The sequence below is a fragment of the Suncus etruscus genome, chromosome 8 (genome assembly GCF_024139225.1).
Source record: "Suncus etruscus isolate mSunEtr1 chromosome 8, mSunEtr1.pri.cur, whole genome shotgun sequence".
NCBI lineage: Eukaryota > Metazoa > Chordata > Mammalia > Eulipotyphla > Soricidae > Suncus > Suncus etruscus.
In genome coordinates, this window is record NC_064855.1 from 115,324,366 (window position 1) to 115,342,647 (window position 18,282).

General features: G+C 46.5%; 1 protein-coding gene across 1 annotated transcript in view; it reads left to right on the forward strand.

Moving 5' to 3' along the window:
* TM9SF2 (transmembrane 9 superfamily member 2) overlaps positions 1-18,282 on the forward strand; it is a 52,358-nt gene that overhangs the window by 14,144 nt on the left and 19,932 nt on the right. The window contains exons 2-6 of the mRNA XM_049778617.1: positions 840-907; positions 2,492-2,585; positions 6,268-6,395; positions 15,882-16,011; positions 17,224-17,348. Of these exons, the coding sequence (XP_049634574.1) occupies positions 840-907; positions 2,492-2,585; positions 6,268-6,395; positions 15,882-16,011; positions 17,224-17,348 (545 nt within the window). The remainder of the gene's footprint in view (positions 1-839; positions 908-2,491; positions 2,586-6,267; positions 6,396-15,881; positions 16,012-17,223; positions 17,349-18,282) is intronic.

Below are 18,282 nucleotides of genomic sequence, written 5' to 3' on the forward strand. Positions count from 1 at the left end.
ACCCCAGATATTTATTGATAAATAAATCAACAACATTAGTATAAATAAAGATAAATGAGTATTTATCAAAATAAATAAGTTCAAAAATAAGATTTCATTGAGGCTGGAGCAATAGCACAGCAGGTAGGGCATTTGCCTCGCACGTGACTGACCCAGGTTTGATCCCTGGCATCCCATAAAGTTCCCTGGAGCACCTCTAGGAGAAATTCCTGAGCACAGAACAAGGAGTGACTGCTGAGCACTGGTGGATGTGGCCTAATAAAAGAAAATAAGATTTAGTGGCCAGAGAGAGAGAGTACAGCGGGCAGGGGGCTGGCCCTGAAAATGGCCAGCATCAATCCAGGTTTGGTCCCCAGCACCCAGTGCGGTCCCTAGGGCCACCAGGAGTGATCGATCCCTGGACACAGCCAGGAGTGAGTGCTGGCACCGCCCACGTGCCCCAAACCCGAAACATTAATAATTAAAAAAAGAACATCTATCTGCGTTAGAATGAAACCGTTTAAAATCAGAGTTTAAAAAAAAAAAAGAACTGAGAGCCACAGATGTCCCTGGATTTGAAACCTGGCAAACCGCCCTCTCACCCAAAAAAAAGAAATCATTTATATTGGTGTGATAAATGATTTAGGTATCACTAAATATTTTAGATTTCTTTCTCCCTTAAAAGCATTTGGGCAGGCTTGGAAATGTGTGCGGCTCTGCGGATGAAAGTGGTTGGTCTCAGAAGCATCCCATGGCCGGCACGTCCGACTCTTTCCATTCTGAGCACCCCTGAGATGGACCCACCCCACCCCCGCCCCGATCGCTGAAGCCTTCTCATTCTCTCTTTTCCTCATTTCTAGGCGGAAATCGAGCTCTTCGTGAACAGGCTGGACTCCGTGGAATCCGTCCTTCCGTACGAGTACACGGCGTGAGTGTCCCCGCCCCTTTCCAGAGAAGTACCTGCTGCTAGGAACCAGACTTTGTCCTACACTTTGGAGGGCTCTTTTTGGACACATGGACTGGGGCCCCGGGTTGTGGCTCCTTGGAGGGCTTGAGGGCCAGGCTGCAATTCGCCTCTTCCTAAGGGATCTGGGCCTTGTTGAAGTTCCCCAGGGTCACCAGCGACTTCATCTTGGTGGAACCCTGGGACACTGAGCTGGCACCCAGCCACTGCATGCAGCCCTTGGAACTATCTTTCTGTCCCCCTAAACATATTGTAAAGGGTTTTTCTTTTCCTTTTATCCAAGATGGAGTTAAAATGTAAAATGTTTCCTTTTTTTTTTTTAAATGTTTGTTGTTGATGGATTTTGGTTTTTGGGCCACACCTGGTGGCGCTTGGGTTACTCCTGGCAGGCTCAGGACCATACGGGATGCCGGGAACTGAACTACCCTCTGTTTGAATCAGCTATGTGCAAGGCAAACGCCCTACTGCTGTGCTGTCTCTCCAGCCCCAATGTTTCCTTTTTTTTTTTTTTTTTTTTTTTTTTTTTTTTTGGTTTTTGGGCCACACCCGTTTGACGCTCAGGGGTTACTCCTGGCTATGTGCTCAGAAATCGCCCCTGGCTTAGGGGGACCATATGGGACGCCGGGGGATCGAACCGCGGTCCTTCCTTGGCTAGCGCTCGCAAGGCAGACACCTTACCTCCAGCGCCACCTACCCGGCCCCCAATGTTTCCTTTTTTTATGCTGCTTTGCAGTAAACTAGAAGAGTGGGTTTCTTTCTTTCCTATGCCTGGATTAAAAGTGATGTTGGGGCCAGAGTGATGACACAGTGGTAGGACATTTATTTGCCTTGTAAGCGGCTGACCTAGGACAGAACTCGGTTTGGTCCCCCGGCGTCCCATATGGTCCCCTGAGCCAGGAGCAAATTCTGAGTGTCACTGAGTGTGTCCCGCCCAAAGGAAAAAAAAAAAAGAAAAGCAATGTTGAGGGGCTGATAGCACAGTGGGGAGGGTACTTGCCTTGCACACAGCCAACCCTTCTTGATCCCTGGCATCCCATAGGACCCCTTCCACCCGACCTGTCAGGAGTAAATTTCTGAGCGCAGAGCCAGGAGTAAGTCCTGACCACTGCCTGATGTGTAGTCCAGACACCATAAAATTAGTTACTAAGTAAACAGTCGGATTAGAAAGTTGGGACAAATGGAAATGATCTGTGTAACATTTGCTTGAAAAATGTCAATATTGCTTCTGGCTTATGGCAGGGAGGCCTAGGGCGAGGCTTGCAGGTGCATGGTGCTGCAGGTTTCCACTCCTGGCATTGAAATAGTGTTAAAATGGACCCTAGTGTTTCCCCAAAATGGTGACTTTTACATCTTCCTACGAGAGTAATTTTCAGGCTTTGTTGTTTTGAGGTGCTGTGCAGCTATGGAGCACAGATCATGGCTTTTCTTGCTTGTCTGTTCCAGGCCTTGGGGCTCTCGTTCTTGGCCACACTCAGCACCGAGGAGGGCAGGGATGGGAGAGCTCACTGGTCTGTGCATGTTTTACAAACTCTAGTCCTCTTCCCTCAGGTTTGATTTTTGCCAAGCACCGGAAGGAAAGCGTCCATCTGAAAACCTCGGGCAGGTACTGTTTGGAGAAAGAATTGAGCCTTCGCCATATAAGGTTCGTATTTCACTTCCTTAGCTTTTTTTCCCCTCTCTTTTTGTTTGTTTGTTTGTGTTTTGGGGCCACTCCTGGCGGTGCTCAGGGATTACTCCCGGCTCTGTGCTCAGAACTCTCTCCTAGAAGGCTTGGGGGACCATATGGAATGCCGGAGATCAAACACATGTCTGTCCTGGGTCAGCCATGTGCAAGGCAAATGCCCTACCACTGTGCTATCTCTCTGGCCCCTTTCTTTCTCTTTATTCTCTCTTTCTATCTTCTCCCTCCCCCAACAACAGCCACAAAAAAAACAAACATGAGATAACTTAATTCTCATAACTAAGAACAACTTCATTTCTCTTAGGCATCCAGTAATAGTATAATTATTTTGGTTTTTTTTTTTTGGGGGGGGGCACACCTGGCGATGCTCAGGGGTTACTCCTGGCTCTGCACTCAGAAATCACTCCTGGCATGCTGGGGGGACCATGTGGGATGCTGGAGATCGAACCCAGGTCTGTCCTGGGTTGGCCTCATGCAAGGCAAATGCCCTGCTGCTGTGCTATTGCTCCAGCCCCCATTTTTGAAAGTTTTTCAAATAAAGTAAATTTGAAGGCCTGATACGCTTGAGTAAAGGGGATCTAACAATTACTGAACAGACCAGGTCCATTAGATAATACATATCTCCCGGGTGTGTGACTTTGGGAGATTACCTGTATGTTTTTGGTTAGAGGTGAGGAGGGGTTGGGGTCATGCTCAGCTTGCTTACAGCATATTCCTGGCTCTGTGTTTGGCGGTGCTTAACAGGCACCATTTGAGATACTGGGATCTCACCCCCTTGTTTTGCGTTCTTTTTTGTTTGTTTGTTTGTTTGTTTGTTTTTTGGGTCACACCCGGCAACCCTCAGAGGTTACTTTTGGCTCTATGCTCAGAAATAAGCTCCTGGCAGGCCCGGGGGACCATATGGGATGCCAGGATTCGAACCACCGTCCTTCTGCGTCTAAGGCAAATGCCTTACCGCTGTGCTATCTCTCCGCCCCCACCCCCTTTTTTTTTTCATTTTGCATTCTTTAAAAAGAAATCTGTGAGGGGCCAGATAGTACTCTGATAGCACTCTGTGGCCAACCTGAGTTTGATTCCCGGCATCTTTTATGGTTCCCCTGAGCCCACCAGGAGTGATTTCTGAGTGTAGAGCAAGGAGTAACCCCTGAGCACACTTAGGGGTGGTCCCAACACAAAAATACAAAGAAAAAAAGCTGTGAGACGAGCAATAGCACAGTGGGAAGAGTGTTTGCCTGTACACAGCCGACCCAGGTTTGATCTGGCATCCAGATGGTCTTCTGAGCCCACCGGGAGTGATTCCTGAGTGCAGAGCCAGGAGGAAGCCCTGAGCTTTGCCAGGTGAGGCCCTCAAAAAACAAAAATGGCCTGATTATTGCTGTCTTTGAAAATAGTGCTGTGACAGGCCTGCTGGCCTGTCAGGTGTAGGGATACCTAAAACATTCCTGTGTCAGCTAATGCACAGAAACAAGTTCAGGGCTGGTAAGAAACAATGTTTGAGGGGCTGGCATGATTGCACAGCGGTAGGGCGTTTGCCTTGCTTGCATCAACCAGGGACGATCCTGGGTTCAATTCCCGGCATCCCATATGGTCCTCCGAGCCTGCAAGGAGCGATTTCTGAGCACAGAGCCAGGAGTGCCGCCAAGTGCGACAAAAAAATAATAGTAAAATAAAAATCAAAAAGGAAAGAAACTTAATGTTTGAAAAATGCATTGCTTAGAAGCAAAATATATGCCGTTTACTGTTTTGATGGGTTTTTGTTGTTGTTGTTGTTTTTAACTTGAATTTACTGGGACAAACTACACAGTTCTGAATTGTGTGTTCTGAAAAACTAGGGAATCGAGTTTCAAACCTTGGGTACAAGTGGACCCTCATTAAGTCAACTTTCATTACAGAATATATTTCAAATCATATTTAGATGCATGAAATCAAGTCCAGCTCTCCATGACAAAACAATTGTTCGTGTTGTAACTTTGTCTAAGCAGAGTTTCATCTTCTGCTCTTATATGTCTTAGCTTATAAACGGGACCCTGAGAATTGGTGGTCTTTGCAAATGTGGCCATAAAGACTCACATTGGCCCTAATTTTCTTTTGTTTGGGGCCATAGCTAGCGGGGCTCAGGGCTTACTCTTGACTCTGTGCCCAAAAATCACTCCTGGTAGGCTCAGGGAACCATATGGGATGCCACGGATCGAACCCGGGTTGGCCGTATACAAGGAAATGCCCTACCACACTGTGCTGTCGCTCTGGTCCAGCATTGGGCCTAATTTTTTAGACATTACGGCCTGACTTTTTTACACCACCATAGCCTGGGGCCTGTACTAGAGACCAACTCTGTAGCACTGTGTAAAAACATGGTTTGAAACGAAAACCCCACTGGTGACGGGAAATGTGCACTGGTGAAGGTGGTGTATGTTCATTCTGTGAAATTCAGTCATGAATGATTTTGTGACCACGGTGCTTAAATAAATCGTATTTTTTAAAGTAAGGAAAAAAAGGGGCCAGAGCGGTGGCGCAAGCGGTAGGGCATTTGCCTTGCACGTGCTAGCCTAGAATCGCCTTTCAATCCTCCAGTGTACCTTGTGGTCCCCCAAGCCATGAGCAGATTTCTGAGCACAGAGTCAAGAGTAACCCCTAAGCATCACCAGGTGTGGGAGGGAAAGAAAGAAGAAAGAAAGAAAGAAAGAAAGAAAGAAAGAAAGAAAGAAAGAAAGAAAGAAAGAAAGAAAGAAGGGAGGGAGGGAGGGAGGGAGGGAGGGAGGGAGGGAGGGAGGAAAGAAAGAAAGAAAGAAAGAAAGAAAGAAAGAAAGAAAGAAAGAAAGAAAGAAAGAAAGAAAGAAAGAGAAAGAAAGAGAAAGAAAGAAAGGGGGCTGGAGAGATAGCATGGAGGTAAGGCGTTTGCCTTTCATGCAGGAGGTCATCGGTTCGAATCCCAGCGCCCCATATGGTCCCCTGTGCCTGCCAGGAGCAATTTCTGAGCCTGGAGCCAGAAATAACCCCTGAGCACTGCCGGGTGTGACCCAAAAACCACAAAAAAAAAAAAAAAAGAAAGAAAGAAAGAAAGAAAGAAAGAAGAAAAAGAGAGATAGAGAGAAAGGAAGGAAGGAAGAAAGAGAAAGAAAGAAAGAAAGGAAGGAAGGAAGGAAGGAAGGAAGGAAGGAAGGAAGGAAGGAAGGAAGGAAGGAAGGAAGGAAGGAAGGAAGGAAGGAAAGAGGGAGGGAGGGAGGGAGGGAGGGAAGGAAGGAAGGAAGGAAGGGAGAAGAAAGAGAAAAAGAAAGAAAGAGAGAGAAAGGAGGGAGGGAGGGAAAGAAGAGAGGGAGGGAGGGGGAGGGGGAGGGAAAGAAGAGAGGGAGGAAGGAAGGAAGGAAGGAAGGAAGGAAGGAAGGAAGGAAGGAAGGAAGGAAGGAAGGAAGGAAGGAAGGAAGGAAGGAAGAGAAAAGAGAGCCCCAGTGACACAGTTGTAATGAAACAAAAAGACTGAATTTTAATTTGATTCATTGATGAGTTGAGAGATGATGACTGGTATTCGTGTACTTAAATAACGAACGAGGCCTTTCCTTTTACTCAGGCAATGGCATTGTAGATCGATGGACCTAGATTTCTTCTCCCCCGTTTTACCTTGCTTTTCCATTTTATCTCCACACAGTTTACATTCAACAAAAAGGAGGAATGTAAGCTCGTGTGCACAAAAACGTACCACACGGAGAAAGCGGAAGACAAACAGAAGCTAGAATTCTTGAAGAAAAGCATGCTGCTCAATTATCAGCATCACTGGTAAGATGTGGAGATTTGGAGTTTTTCCTTCTCAAGGAGAAGCTCGTGCCTCATTGAGCCTAGAAATCACCTCGTTCATGCTGCAAAAAGTAGCAGATTCATTGATTTTTCCTGGCTGGTAAATGATAGTAGAAGTAATGACTTGCTTGTTGAGGATTTCTATGGGTGTCAAATTTAAGTACCTTTTATCTTTTCTTTTTATTTAAACTTGATTGATTGATTGATTGATTGACTGACTGACTCACTGGTTTTTGGGCCACACCTATCAGGAGTTACTCCTGGCTCTGCACTCAGAAGTCGAGCCTGGCAGGCTGGGGACCATATGGGGTGCTGGGAATCGAACCAGGTTCCTCCCAGGTTGGCTTCGTGCAAGGGAAACGCCCTACTACTGTGCTCTCTCTCTGGCCCCTCAAGTACCTTTTGTCTCCTGGAGTGCTGCACGGTCTCGGACCTCCCTGGCATGTCCATGTAAGGCACTTTGTTTATCCGTGTCCAGATGGTAGGCGTCTATATTTCTGCATCACGGGAGGACCTGGAATTGTCTTCTGGGCGATGCCATTGCTTTTTGCTCGCAGCTGCGAAAGAAAGACCGAGGGAAAGCAGAGTTTAATTTTATGTTTGAGAAACGTGTCTTCTTGCCAGAAGTCCTGTTCCGTGTCATCTATTGTTTTATTTTATTTTATTTTTTTTATTTTTTATTTTTGTTTTTTGTTTTTTTTGGGTCACACCCGGCAGTGCTCAGGGGTTATTCCTGGCTCCAGGCTCAGAAATTGCTCCTGGCAGGCACGGGGGACCATATGGGGCGCCGGGATTTGAACCGATGACCTCCTGCATGAAAGGCAAACGCCTTACCTCCATGCTATCTCTCCGGCCCCCATCTATTGTTTTAAATGTGATGTAATCATATTTACTGGTTTGCCCTGTAATCAAGAAATGTTTAAAAGCACGTTATCTCCGGAGAGATAGCACAGCGATGTTTGCCTTGCAAGCAGCCGATCCAGGACCAAAGGTGGTTGGTTCGAATCCTGGAATCCCGGTGTCCCATATGGTCCCCTGTGCCTGCCAGGAGCTATTTCTGAGCAGACAGCCAGGAGTAACCCCTGAACACCGCTGGGTGTGGCCCAAAAACCAAAAAAAAAAAAAAAAAAAAAAAAGGCAGATATTCAACAGAATATTTTTTTTTTCGGGCCACACCCGTTTGATGCTCAGGGGTTACTTCTGGTTAAGAGCTCAGAAATCGCCCCTGGCTTGGGGGGGACCATATGGGACGCCGGGGGATCGAACCTCGGTCCTTCCTTGGCTAGCGCTTGCAAGGCAGACACACCTTGCCTCTAGCGCCACCTCGCCGGCCCCAACAGAATATTTTAGAAGGGCGTCAAAGCCCACATTTTTTTATTTTGGGCCACACCCATTGACACTCAGAGGTTACTCCTGGCTATGCGCTCAGAAATCGCTCCTAGCTTGAGGGACCATCATATGGGACACCGGGGATAGAACCGTGGTCCTTCCTAGGCTAGAGCTTGCAAGGCAGACGCCTTCCTGCTTGCGCCACAGCTCCAGCCCACATTTTTAAATAACCATTGTTCTTTCCAGATCGTTTGGGCAGCAAATGCCCTCCCTATATTCTAGACCAGTCCTCTATGTTTTGCCTATTCTTTTTTTTGGTTTTTGGGCCACACCTGGTAACGCTCAGGGGTTACTCCTGGCTATGCGCTCAGAAGTCGCTCCTGGCTTGGGGGACCATATGGGACACGGGGGGGATCAAACCTCGGTCCGTCCTAGGCTAGTGCTGGCAAGGCAGACACCTTAACTCTAGCGCCACCACTCGGGCCTTGTTTTGCCTATTCTAAAGCATGCAAGGTGGGGGCTAGAGCAATAGCATAGCAGGGAGGCCACTTACTTGCTCGTGGCCAACCCGGCTTTAGCCTCAGGTCCCTCCCCCCCACATCTGGGCCCTGGAGCACTGCCACGAGTGATTCCTGAGTAACCGGGACTAGAGCCAGGAGTCACCCCTGAGCATCTTTGGGTATGCCCCCCCCAAAACGAAACAAACCATAAGGTGTGGGAGTGGGTGAACAGGATGATAGTCTTTTTGTCCTTCCCTGTGACCGTCTCCATCAGTATTTCACCTGGACTCATTTGCCCTCCACACCCCACACTAGCCTGGCACAGGGTTGGGGGTGGTCCGCACAGACCACCAGAGAGTGTCTCCCTGCAGAGTGTGGGAGGAGAGAGTTCTCCTGCGGACTCCCGAAGCTGAGCTTGGGTTCAAACAGGAGCCCAGCTGTCTGCTCCCTCCTCATTCCCTTGAGATCCTCTCACAGTGCGTGCTCCTTCCCACCCGGTTGCTGGGAAGTGTCGCTTCATGGGTGGCTCAGCGTAATGGAGTCCTTGAAAGCTCACTGCCCTTCACAGTGGTCTGTACCACCCCGACCCCAACCCAGTGTCTGGTCTGTATTTCTCTGTGACGTCACTGCTCATCTCCTTGGGCTCCTCGGAAAGGGAGTCTCCGCTGCTCCCTCTTTTTTTTCATTTTCATTATGTGTTTGGAAGATGTTGTTTCACGTTGAGGGAGGAGGGCATGGGCACACCCAGCGATGCTCAGAGGTTGCACCTGGCTCTGTGCTCAGGGATCGCTCCCGATAGGCTCAGCTAACCAACCGTAGGGATGCCAGGGATTGAACCTGTAAGGCAGGTAGGTGCATTTCCCCACTGCGCTTTCATTCCAGCCCCAGGTGATTCATGTTGATGCATCTATTTGAAACATCCCTTGAGCCTGGTGTCTGTCTTTGACTCCTTCGGATGACTTGTACTCTGTAGTTTGGCTTTGAGCATCCAGGTTACAGGAAGACCTTTAGGCATGTAGCGTCCTGTTAGAGAATGTTAACGGTGCATGGAGCGCTGTCTTCTCCACCTTGCCCTGACACGTTTTGAAGAGAGCATCCGCACAGTAACACGTCTGTGAAGAAACTACAGTACAGGGAGACTGGAAGAAGTATGTCTTCTCCACCTGCTTCCTGGCCCTACATTATATATCCTGTATCTTGCGCTTTCCATTTCAAAAAACTGGCATTTTTTTTTCCCATGCCAAAGCTTGTCTCATCTCTGTATTTACCTCATCCTTTTTTTTTTTCTTTTTTTGGTTTTTGGGCCACACCCGGCGATGCTCAGGGGTTCCTCCTGGCTGTCTGCTCAGAAATCGCTCCTGGCAGGCACGGGGGACCGTATGGGACACCGGGATTCGAACCAACCACCTTTTAGGTCCTGGATCGGCGGATTGCAAGGCAAACGCCGCTGTGCTATCTCTCCGGGCCCTACCTCATCCTTTTCTTTGAACTTGCATTTCATTCTGATAGAGTGAATTATAATTTTCTTGAATGAATTGTAATCTTCTTTTTTCTTTTTGTTTTTTTTTGGGCCATGCCCGGCGCACTCAGGGGCTACTCCTGCTAGGCTCAGGGAACCATATAGGATGCTGGCATTCGAACTACCGTTCATCTTGGATCTGCTGCGTGCAAGGCAAATGCCTGCCCACCATGCTATCTTTCTGGCCTTTGAATTGTAGTTTTCTTTTTTTTTTTGGTTTTTGGTTTTTGGGTCACACCCAGCCGCACTCAGGGGTTACTCCTGGCTCTATGCTCAGAAATCGCCCCTGGCAGGCACAGGGAACCATATGGGATACCGGGATTCGAACCACCGTCCTTCTGCATGAAAGATAAACGCCTTACATCCATGCTATCTCTCTGGCCCCTGAAATGTAATTTTCTTTTTTTTCTTTTTTTAAGAATTTATTCTTTTTATTTTTAATTATGAGGACAAAGATGGAAAGAAAGAGGACAAGATAAAGTTACAGTGGAAGGACAATCACCCATAAACATTAACAGAATTCTTAGAAGAAATCCCCTTGCTGATACCTTAATTTTGAACTTTCAGCCAAAGAACATTAAGAAAAACAAAATAGAACCCATGTACAATTACTTTATCCCTCAAGTCCGCAGATCATAGTACATTATAACATTTCTTAGCAGTACACAAAGCAATCTAAGGCCATAAAACTTATGTAAGTCTTTAAACATTGAAGGCATAGTATTTTCTTATATTTGCTTGCATATGCATATTAGTTTAGGTTAACCTCAAAAGTTTAAGTGGTTTTTTTTTTTTTTTTTAAGGATAGAGTCAAAGGAGCACTGTAAAAACAGTGTTAGAGTGGCATTGTTGTTTGGATAGGCCCACAAAAATATGAGGGACATGGAAAGGAAAAGCTTTGGCCTAAATACAAGGAGACCCTACCCCTGAAGTTTCCTGGCAGAAGACCATCTCTAGGCTCCAGGCAAACTAGTTTGTCCAATCTAAGTCATTGTCTGTAGTGCCAATACACTTTTATTTTTCATAGTCTCTGTTGTTGGTATCATGCTTCTGTATTAAAGATCCTGGAATCTGCATATCCTAAATTGAAGGCAGGATGGTGTAGAGCATCCTCTAGTTTCACCTCCCTCACAATAAAAGGGCAATGCAGAGAGCCCTGTCCTGTAAGCAGCTCGCTGTTGTCAAGTCTTCTTAGTGTTGAGGGAAGTCTCTTTTGAGCAGGTCAAAGTCAGAGCAGCAGTAGGGTCTTCTCTGGTAGAGGATTGCTTTCAGATGATGTTATAAATGACCTTGGATGTTTCGTAGATAGCTTCCCTGGTTCAGGGTTGAATGGAGAATGCCCATTCTTCTGAGGCCTGTGCCAGGTCATTATGTCAATGTTCAGGATATAAGGACCCATTGCACTACAATATTTGTGTGTTCCTATCTCTATTAGATAAGAACTTATTTGTATGTATAGTATTTTCCCATTTTAATGTGCCTATGCAAACAAGGAACAGTGCCATGTAGTGTTATCAGTGCATATGGGGGACATAAGAACAAGTCCAACAATGTCCATGACATGGTTCAAATATAAGCATTAAACTTAGGGACTCTTACACCAAAAATTCCTTATTGAACAGCTCACAAAGGGAAGAAAAGATAAAAAGTGGGGAAAATCATCACTGTATAAGAGAATATTTAGTAAGAGTTATAGCTGTCAGAGAAAATAGACATAAAATATTTAAAAGCCGTACGTGTCCATTGTATGTCTTTTGAAATAGTTGGGGGTTGTTAAATGCAGTGCACCACTTTGGTCTATGATTAGAACTGTGCAGTACTGAAGTTAAAAAGGGTAAATGTGGGGTACTGATGCTTGGGGGTGAGAGAGCTAAGGAGTAAAAATGAGCTTTACAGGGGTGTGCGAAGGGGCAGAGTACAAGATGGACATTCTGCATACACAAAACATAACTTAAGGATAGGGAATACTAGTAATATATATTGTGCGCCCCCGCGTGGTTTTGAACATGTAGACTGGTAAGAAATTGCCAGAGACTGCCTTAGTGAAAATGAGCAGCTCTCAGCACCCCCCTAGTTTGGACCTACCTTTTCTGGCCGCCCGGGCTGGCTCCCAGGGAAGGCCTGAAGGCCGTGGGGCAGGAGAGGGGACGGCTGGGGCCCTACGAAGGCTCCCCGCACCCCCAAGCTAGGGAGAAGGCCTTCGACCTGGGGTCTCCCCAGATCCCATGCTGGCTAGCCTCCAGATCAAGAAAAAAGCTGAATTATAATTTTCTAAGTAACCTTTTAGCCATGCCGTCTGTGCAGTGACTGACAGGACTGAATTCAGTAACAGCTGGCATGCCAGCTCCTTATTCTCGATACAAGTATTAATTACCCATCACAGAATGTAGAATTAGCAGTACTTGTATTCTTCAGTGGGATTCTCAAATACAATTTCTTTTTTGGGGGGTGGGGCACACCCGTTGGAGCTCAGGTGTTACTCCTGGCAGGCACAGGGGGACCATAAGGGATGCCGGGATTCGAACCAACCACCTTAGGCACTGGGTCGGCCGCTTGCAAGGCAAAAGCCGCTGTGCTATCTCTCCGGCCCCTCAAATACAATTTCAAAGTCTTGACTTACCCTGTCAGTTACCTCAGCCACTTTTTTTTTTTTTGGCTTTTTGATTTTTGTTTAGGGGCCAGACCTGGCAGTGCTCAAGGCTTACTCCTAGCTCTGTGCTCAGAGATCACTCCTGGTGGGGACCATATGGGATGCTGGGGATTGAACCTGGTGGTAGTGGTGGTGGTATGCAAGGCAAGCACCCTCCTGCTATGCTATCACTGCAGCCCCAGCTCTGCTACCAGAGGAATCTTGAGCCTCCTAAGTGTTTCAGTGCTAGTTCCAGAACTTTCTTCCCTCCATGTGTGCTTTGTTATTCATATGTGCTTTGTTATTCAACTTCTTTTTTTTTTGTTTTGTTTTGTTTTGGGGCCACACCCGTTTGAGGCTCAGGGGTTATTCCTGGCTATGCGCTCAGAAATCGCCCTTGGCTTGGGGGGACCTATGGGATGCAGGGGGATCGAACCGTGGTCGGTCCTAAGCTAGCACTTGAAGGCAGACACCTTACCTCTAGCGCCACCTTCCTGGCCCGGTTATTCAACTTCTTACCTAAGCTTCTGAATCCTTGTGACAGTTTATTTATAAACGTAGATTGTATGTGGCTCCTTACTCTCATAGAACGTCAAGGATTTCCTGGACAGAAAGGGATCTTTGAAGATTATTTTAGTCTGGGGAGTTTGAATCCCAGAATCCACGAAGCAATCAAAAGGAAATTAAAATGTCAAAACCCTATAATGGATATTACACATTTTTATGTTTAAAAAAATAACTGACATGGAAGAACTCAAACTAAAAGCCATGCTTTTTTGCTTTGGGGTGTTATTTCCTGACTGTAATTGTGGCTGTCTGGGTATTTTTGGTTCTGATCAGAAACAGGGAATTGACTTGGGAACTGGGTCACTAGCAAGAAACGTTTGATTGATTAAAGCATTTCAAATGGTGTGGGGCGGGGGGTTGGAAGTCATGGGAAGGAGATAACAATGGCAGGTTCTGGAAGAAGCCTCTTCTGAAGAAGAATCCTCTCCACGTTCTTTTTCACTCTCTTAGACTAAAACTGTGATTTTTAAACTATTTGGAGGTTATAGCTCAAATAAAAACTGTTCTCAATTGGCACAATAATCCTTGAAAATTTTCTTTCAAAAATTTCTTTCCAAAAAATTTCTTTCCAAAAGCTTCTGCAAGTTTTCTTTCTTTTTTCTTTTCTTTTGCTTTTTGGGCCACACCCGGTGATGCTTAGGGATTACTCCTGACTCTGCACTCAGAAATTGCTCCTGGCTCGGGGGACCATATGGGACCCTGGGGGGATTGAACCTCGGTCTGTCCTAGGTTAGCGTGTGTGTAAGGCAGACGCCCTACCACTTGCGCCACTGCTCAGTCCCCTCTTTTTTATTTTTAAATTTTATTTATTGTCCTTAAGATCATGTGTTCTTGATAGCACTGACATTTATGGTCTGTGGTACATAGTTGTCTCCGCTTCCCACCACCCAGAGCCAAATACCCCCACTCAATACTTCTGTGTCGCATCCTGTCCAAAGTTCTGGGAGTGGGGAGCAGCCTGCACTTGCTAGTGTTCAGGGCTTACTCCTGACTCTGTGCTCAGTGATCATTCCTGGCATGGGGTTCAGGAGAGTTACAGAGCTTGTGGTGGTTGGGACGGAATCCTGGTCAGCCACCTGTCTGACAAGTGCCTTAATCTGACTTGTGGCAGTTTATTGTTTTTCACACTACCAGGAAAAAAATCAATTCGGGATAGTTGCTTTTGAAGAAATCTAAATTGTCGCACTAATTGCTTTTTTGGGCATCTAGCGTGGTAATTTCTATGGAGTCCTTTCTTTGATATGATAGCACAAGATATAATTAGTTTCTCGCTAGTAGATTAATTGAACTTGATTCTCTTTCTGAAATGTGAAAACATGATCTCTTTCCCAGAAACAGGAATTATTCATTTGTTTTTTGTTTTGTTTTGTTTTTGAGTCACACACGGTGGTGCCCAGGGGTTACTCCTGGCTCTGCACTCAAAATCCCTCCTAGCAGGCTTGGGGGAACCGTATGGGATGCCAGGAATCAAACCAGTGTCCATCCTGTGTTGGCCGAGTACAAGGCAAATGCCCTGCCGCTGTGCTATCTCTCTGGCACCAGGAATCATTCATTGGACATAGTATGACTTCTGTGTTTTTAATCGCCTGTATTCTTTGCATGGGGGCTGCTCACCTGCTGGTTACAATAATAAGCAACTTTTAATAGTCTTAGGTGGTTCTAAAGTTGGCCACGTTGGGTGCTATTAAACGGCATTTAGATGGGACAAGGCGTTTTATGGGGCCATTAATGTACATACACACTGGGTGCATAAAGTGCCATAACTGCTTCCGGAGGCACGCATTAATTAACAAATAAAATACGCCCGAGGGTGTGTGGTACAGACAGTGCATTTCTGGTGTTTCTCACTGCGACCCTCGACCCTCGGAGCCTGGGCAGAGCCATGACGCTTTGGGCAAGTTCAAGACTGATTGGACTCGGCTTTATTTTATCCTTTCTGTACTCTCCTCCCCCCTTTTATTATTTCACAAGAAACTCTGAAGAAGTTTGTTTTTACACGTACGGGTATTCTTTCAGATGTGTTTGATTCACAGCTTTAATAGAGAATATTACGGTTTTCACTTTTTCACCTGGTCCCGAAGTTGGATTTTTTTTTTTATATTTAAACTATCATATTTTGCATTGAATGACTTTGGTAATAAAATAATTTTTTTTCTCTCATACTGTTTTATCAACTCTTTCAAAGGAAAAAAATTTTGTTTGTTTTTTTTTGGGCCACACCCGGTGATGCTCAGGGGTTCCCCCTGGCTATGTGCTCAGAAATCACTCCTGGCTTGGGGGACCATATGTTACGCTGGGGGGATTGAACTGCGGTCCGTCCTAGGCTAGCAGGCAAGGCAGACACCTTATCTCTTGCACCACTGCTCCTGCCCTTTTCAAAGGAAATATTAAAATTGTTTTGTGCCCATTTAGAGTTTGAGTTTCAGCTAAAGGCAACTTAGACTTAGGGTATAAGGAGACTGTTAAACACTGGTGAGAAATTCATTGAGAAAACTCCTTTCCACCATGTGTTTCTCATTTAAACCCCCCCCCCCTTTTTTAAAGACCCTTTAACCTTTATTTTTTCCCCCTCCATGAAAGTTTGTCCAATTTGGGCACAGTGCCATTTCTTTGGAACTATATTTCTTGGTAGTTTGGTCTCTTCTTTGTGTAGGCTCTGGAAGTCACACCTAGCTGTGCTCAGGGGCTACTCCTGGGTCTAAGCTCAAGAATCACTCCTGGTGAGACCCTGGGGGAACTGTATGGAATGCTGGGGATTGAACCCAGGTCAGCTGCATGCCAGGCAAATGCCCTCTTCGTTGTGCTCTGGCTCTGGTATTTATAGCAGTTACAAACATTGGGATTTTACCAAATGCTGACAGATTGGAGTGGTGATTCTCAGTCATATGGTGTGGTTTCTGACTCTTTTTTTCCTCCATGTAAAGGATCGTGGATAACATGCCTGTGACATGGTGTTACGACGTTGAAGACGGTCAGCGGTTCTGTAACCCCGGGTTTCCGATCGGCTGCTACATTACAGACAAGGGCCATGCGAAGGACGCCTGTGTTATCAGTGTGAGTTCGTAGAAACTTCGGTGGCTTTTCAAAATACAATGTCGGGGGTCTGGAGTGTTAGCACAGTGGTAGAGCATTTGCCTGTACACGCTGCCCCAGGATGGACGTGGGTTCGATTCCCAGTATCTTATATGGTCGCCCCAGCCTGCCAGATGTGATTTCTGAGTGCAGAGCCAGGAGTAACCCCTGAGAACCACTAGGAGTAGCCCAAAAAATCAAAATACTACCTCAGGGCTCTGCCAGTTAGTCCTTATCTGCTTTTCCTGGTCATCATTTCACGAGCACACATGGATATCATAGAGCAGAATTGCTTGCCCTGCTCATTAATCCAGATGAAAAGTGTGCAAGTTTAACCCTCGAACTAAAATTTAAAATTGATCAAATTCAGTTCATTATTTACTGGTGTCTCTTAATACGTTAAGCATGTCGGCAGGACTCGTTCTGTGTGAAAACTGAGATTCACAAAGCAAAACAAATCCTTAAGTACATAGTGGAGGGTTAAAACTCGTCACAAATCTGAAACATTGATGCAATGGACCAGAGAGATAGCTCAGTGGCACACATACATACATGGATTAAAATTATTATTATTATTATTATTATTATTATTATTATTTTGATTTTTGGGTCACACCCGGCTGCACTCAGGAGTTACTCCTGGCTCTACTACACTCAGAAATCACTCCTAGAAGGCTTGGGGGGTCCGTATGGGATGCCACGATTCGAACCACCGTTCTTCTGCATGCAAGGCAAACGCCCTACCTCTATGATATCTCTCTGGCCCTTGGATTAAAATTATTAAAGTTGGTTTTGGGGGGATCGGGCCACACCTAGTGGTCTGTTACTCCTGGGTTACGCAAAGATTACTCCTGGCAGGTTCGGGTTTCTGTGTGGGGTGCCAGGGATCGAACCTGAGTTGGTCCTAGATCTGCTGCAGGCAAGGCAAATGCCCTACCTGTGTGCTGTCACTCGGACCCCTAGAGTTTTGTTTGGTTTTGTTTTTGTTTTTGGGCCACACCCGGCGGTGCTCAGGGGTTACTCCTGGCTGTCTGCTCAGAAATAGCTCCTGGCAGGCACGGGGGACCATATAGGACACGGGGATTCAAACCAACCACCTTTGGTCCTGGATCGGCTGCTTGCAAGGCAAACGCCGCTGTGCTATCTCTCCGGGCCCTTCTTTCCCACTTCTTACCCTCAAATTCTGTTCCACAGTCAGATTTCCACGAGAGAGATACTTTCTACATCTTCAACCACGTCGACATTAAGATCTTCTACCACGTTGTCGAGACAGGGTCCATGGGGGCAAGACTCGTGGCTGCGAAGCTCGAACCCAAAAGGTAATAAAGACTCTCTGTGTGGGGGGGGAGGACAGGAAACATGCCAGAGGGGCAGTTGGGCTCACGGAACAAGCAATTGGAGCCCAGTTAGAACTGTCCTGTTAGGGTCCAGAGCAATGGCACAACAGTAGGGCATTTGCCTTGCACGTGGCTGACCCAGGACGGACCTCGGTTCAATCCCCAGCATCCCATATGATCCCCCAAGCCAGGAGCGATTTCTGAGGGCAGAGCCAGGAGTAACCCCTGATCATCAAAAATAAATAAAACTGTCGTTTTTTTGGTCCTTTCCGAAGTCTAGCGGTCCATCCCGATTTCTCCGGGACCCTCACTGACCCTCACTCACACATCCTTTGCCATGATTTCTTTTGTAGTGTGGCTTATCCAGAGGAGTCACACATAAGTGTTCCCTTTCCTCTCCAATCTGGTGATTCAGGCAGGAAGCTGGGGTGACCACACACCTTGCTGAGGCTAGCTGTGGCCGGCCACTTGTGCTCACTTTGCAGTGTGGTCCTTCTTGGGCCTATGAGGCAGGGACCTGGTCACTCGTGCCGGCCTCTCCCAGGTGGTCTTCTGGAGAACTAGCCGCTGGCAATAAAGAAAGGCTGGCCACCAAAGGATCCTCAGTTCAGCTTCCTCTGTGCCTGTCTGACTTCCCAGAATCTTCCAAGATTCTCTAATGCTTCTCCAGTAAAGCATGTATCTAACTTTATTTTCTTATTCATTTGTTTATTAGGTTTTTGGGTCATACCCAGCGGCACTCAGGGGTTACTCCTAGTTCTGTGCTAAGAAATCGCTCCTGGCAGGCTCGGGGGACCATATAGGATGCTGGGATTTGAACCAGGGTCCGTCCTGTGTTAGCTGCCTGCAAGGCAAATGCCTTACAACTGTGCTATAGTTCTGGCCCCTCTAACTTTAAGCACTAATTTTTGAACAT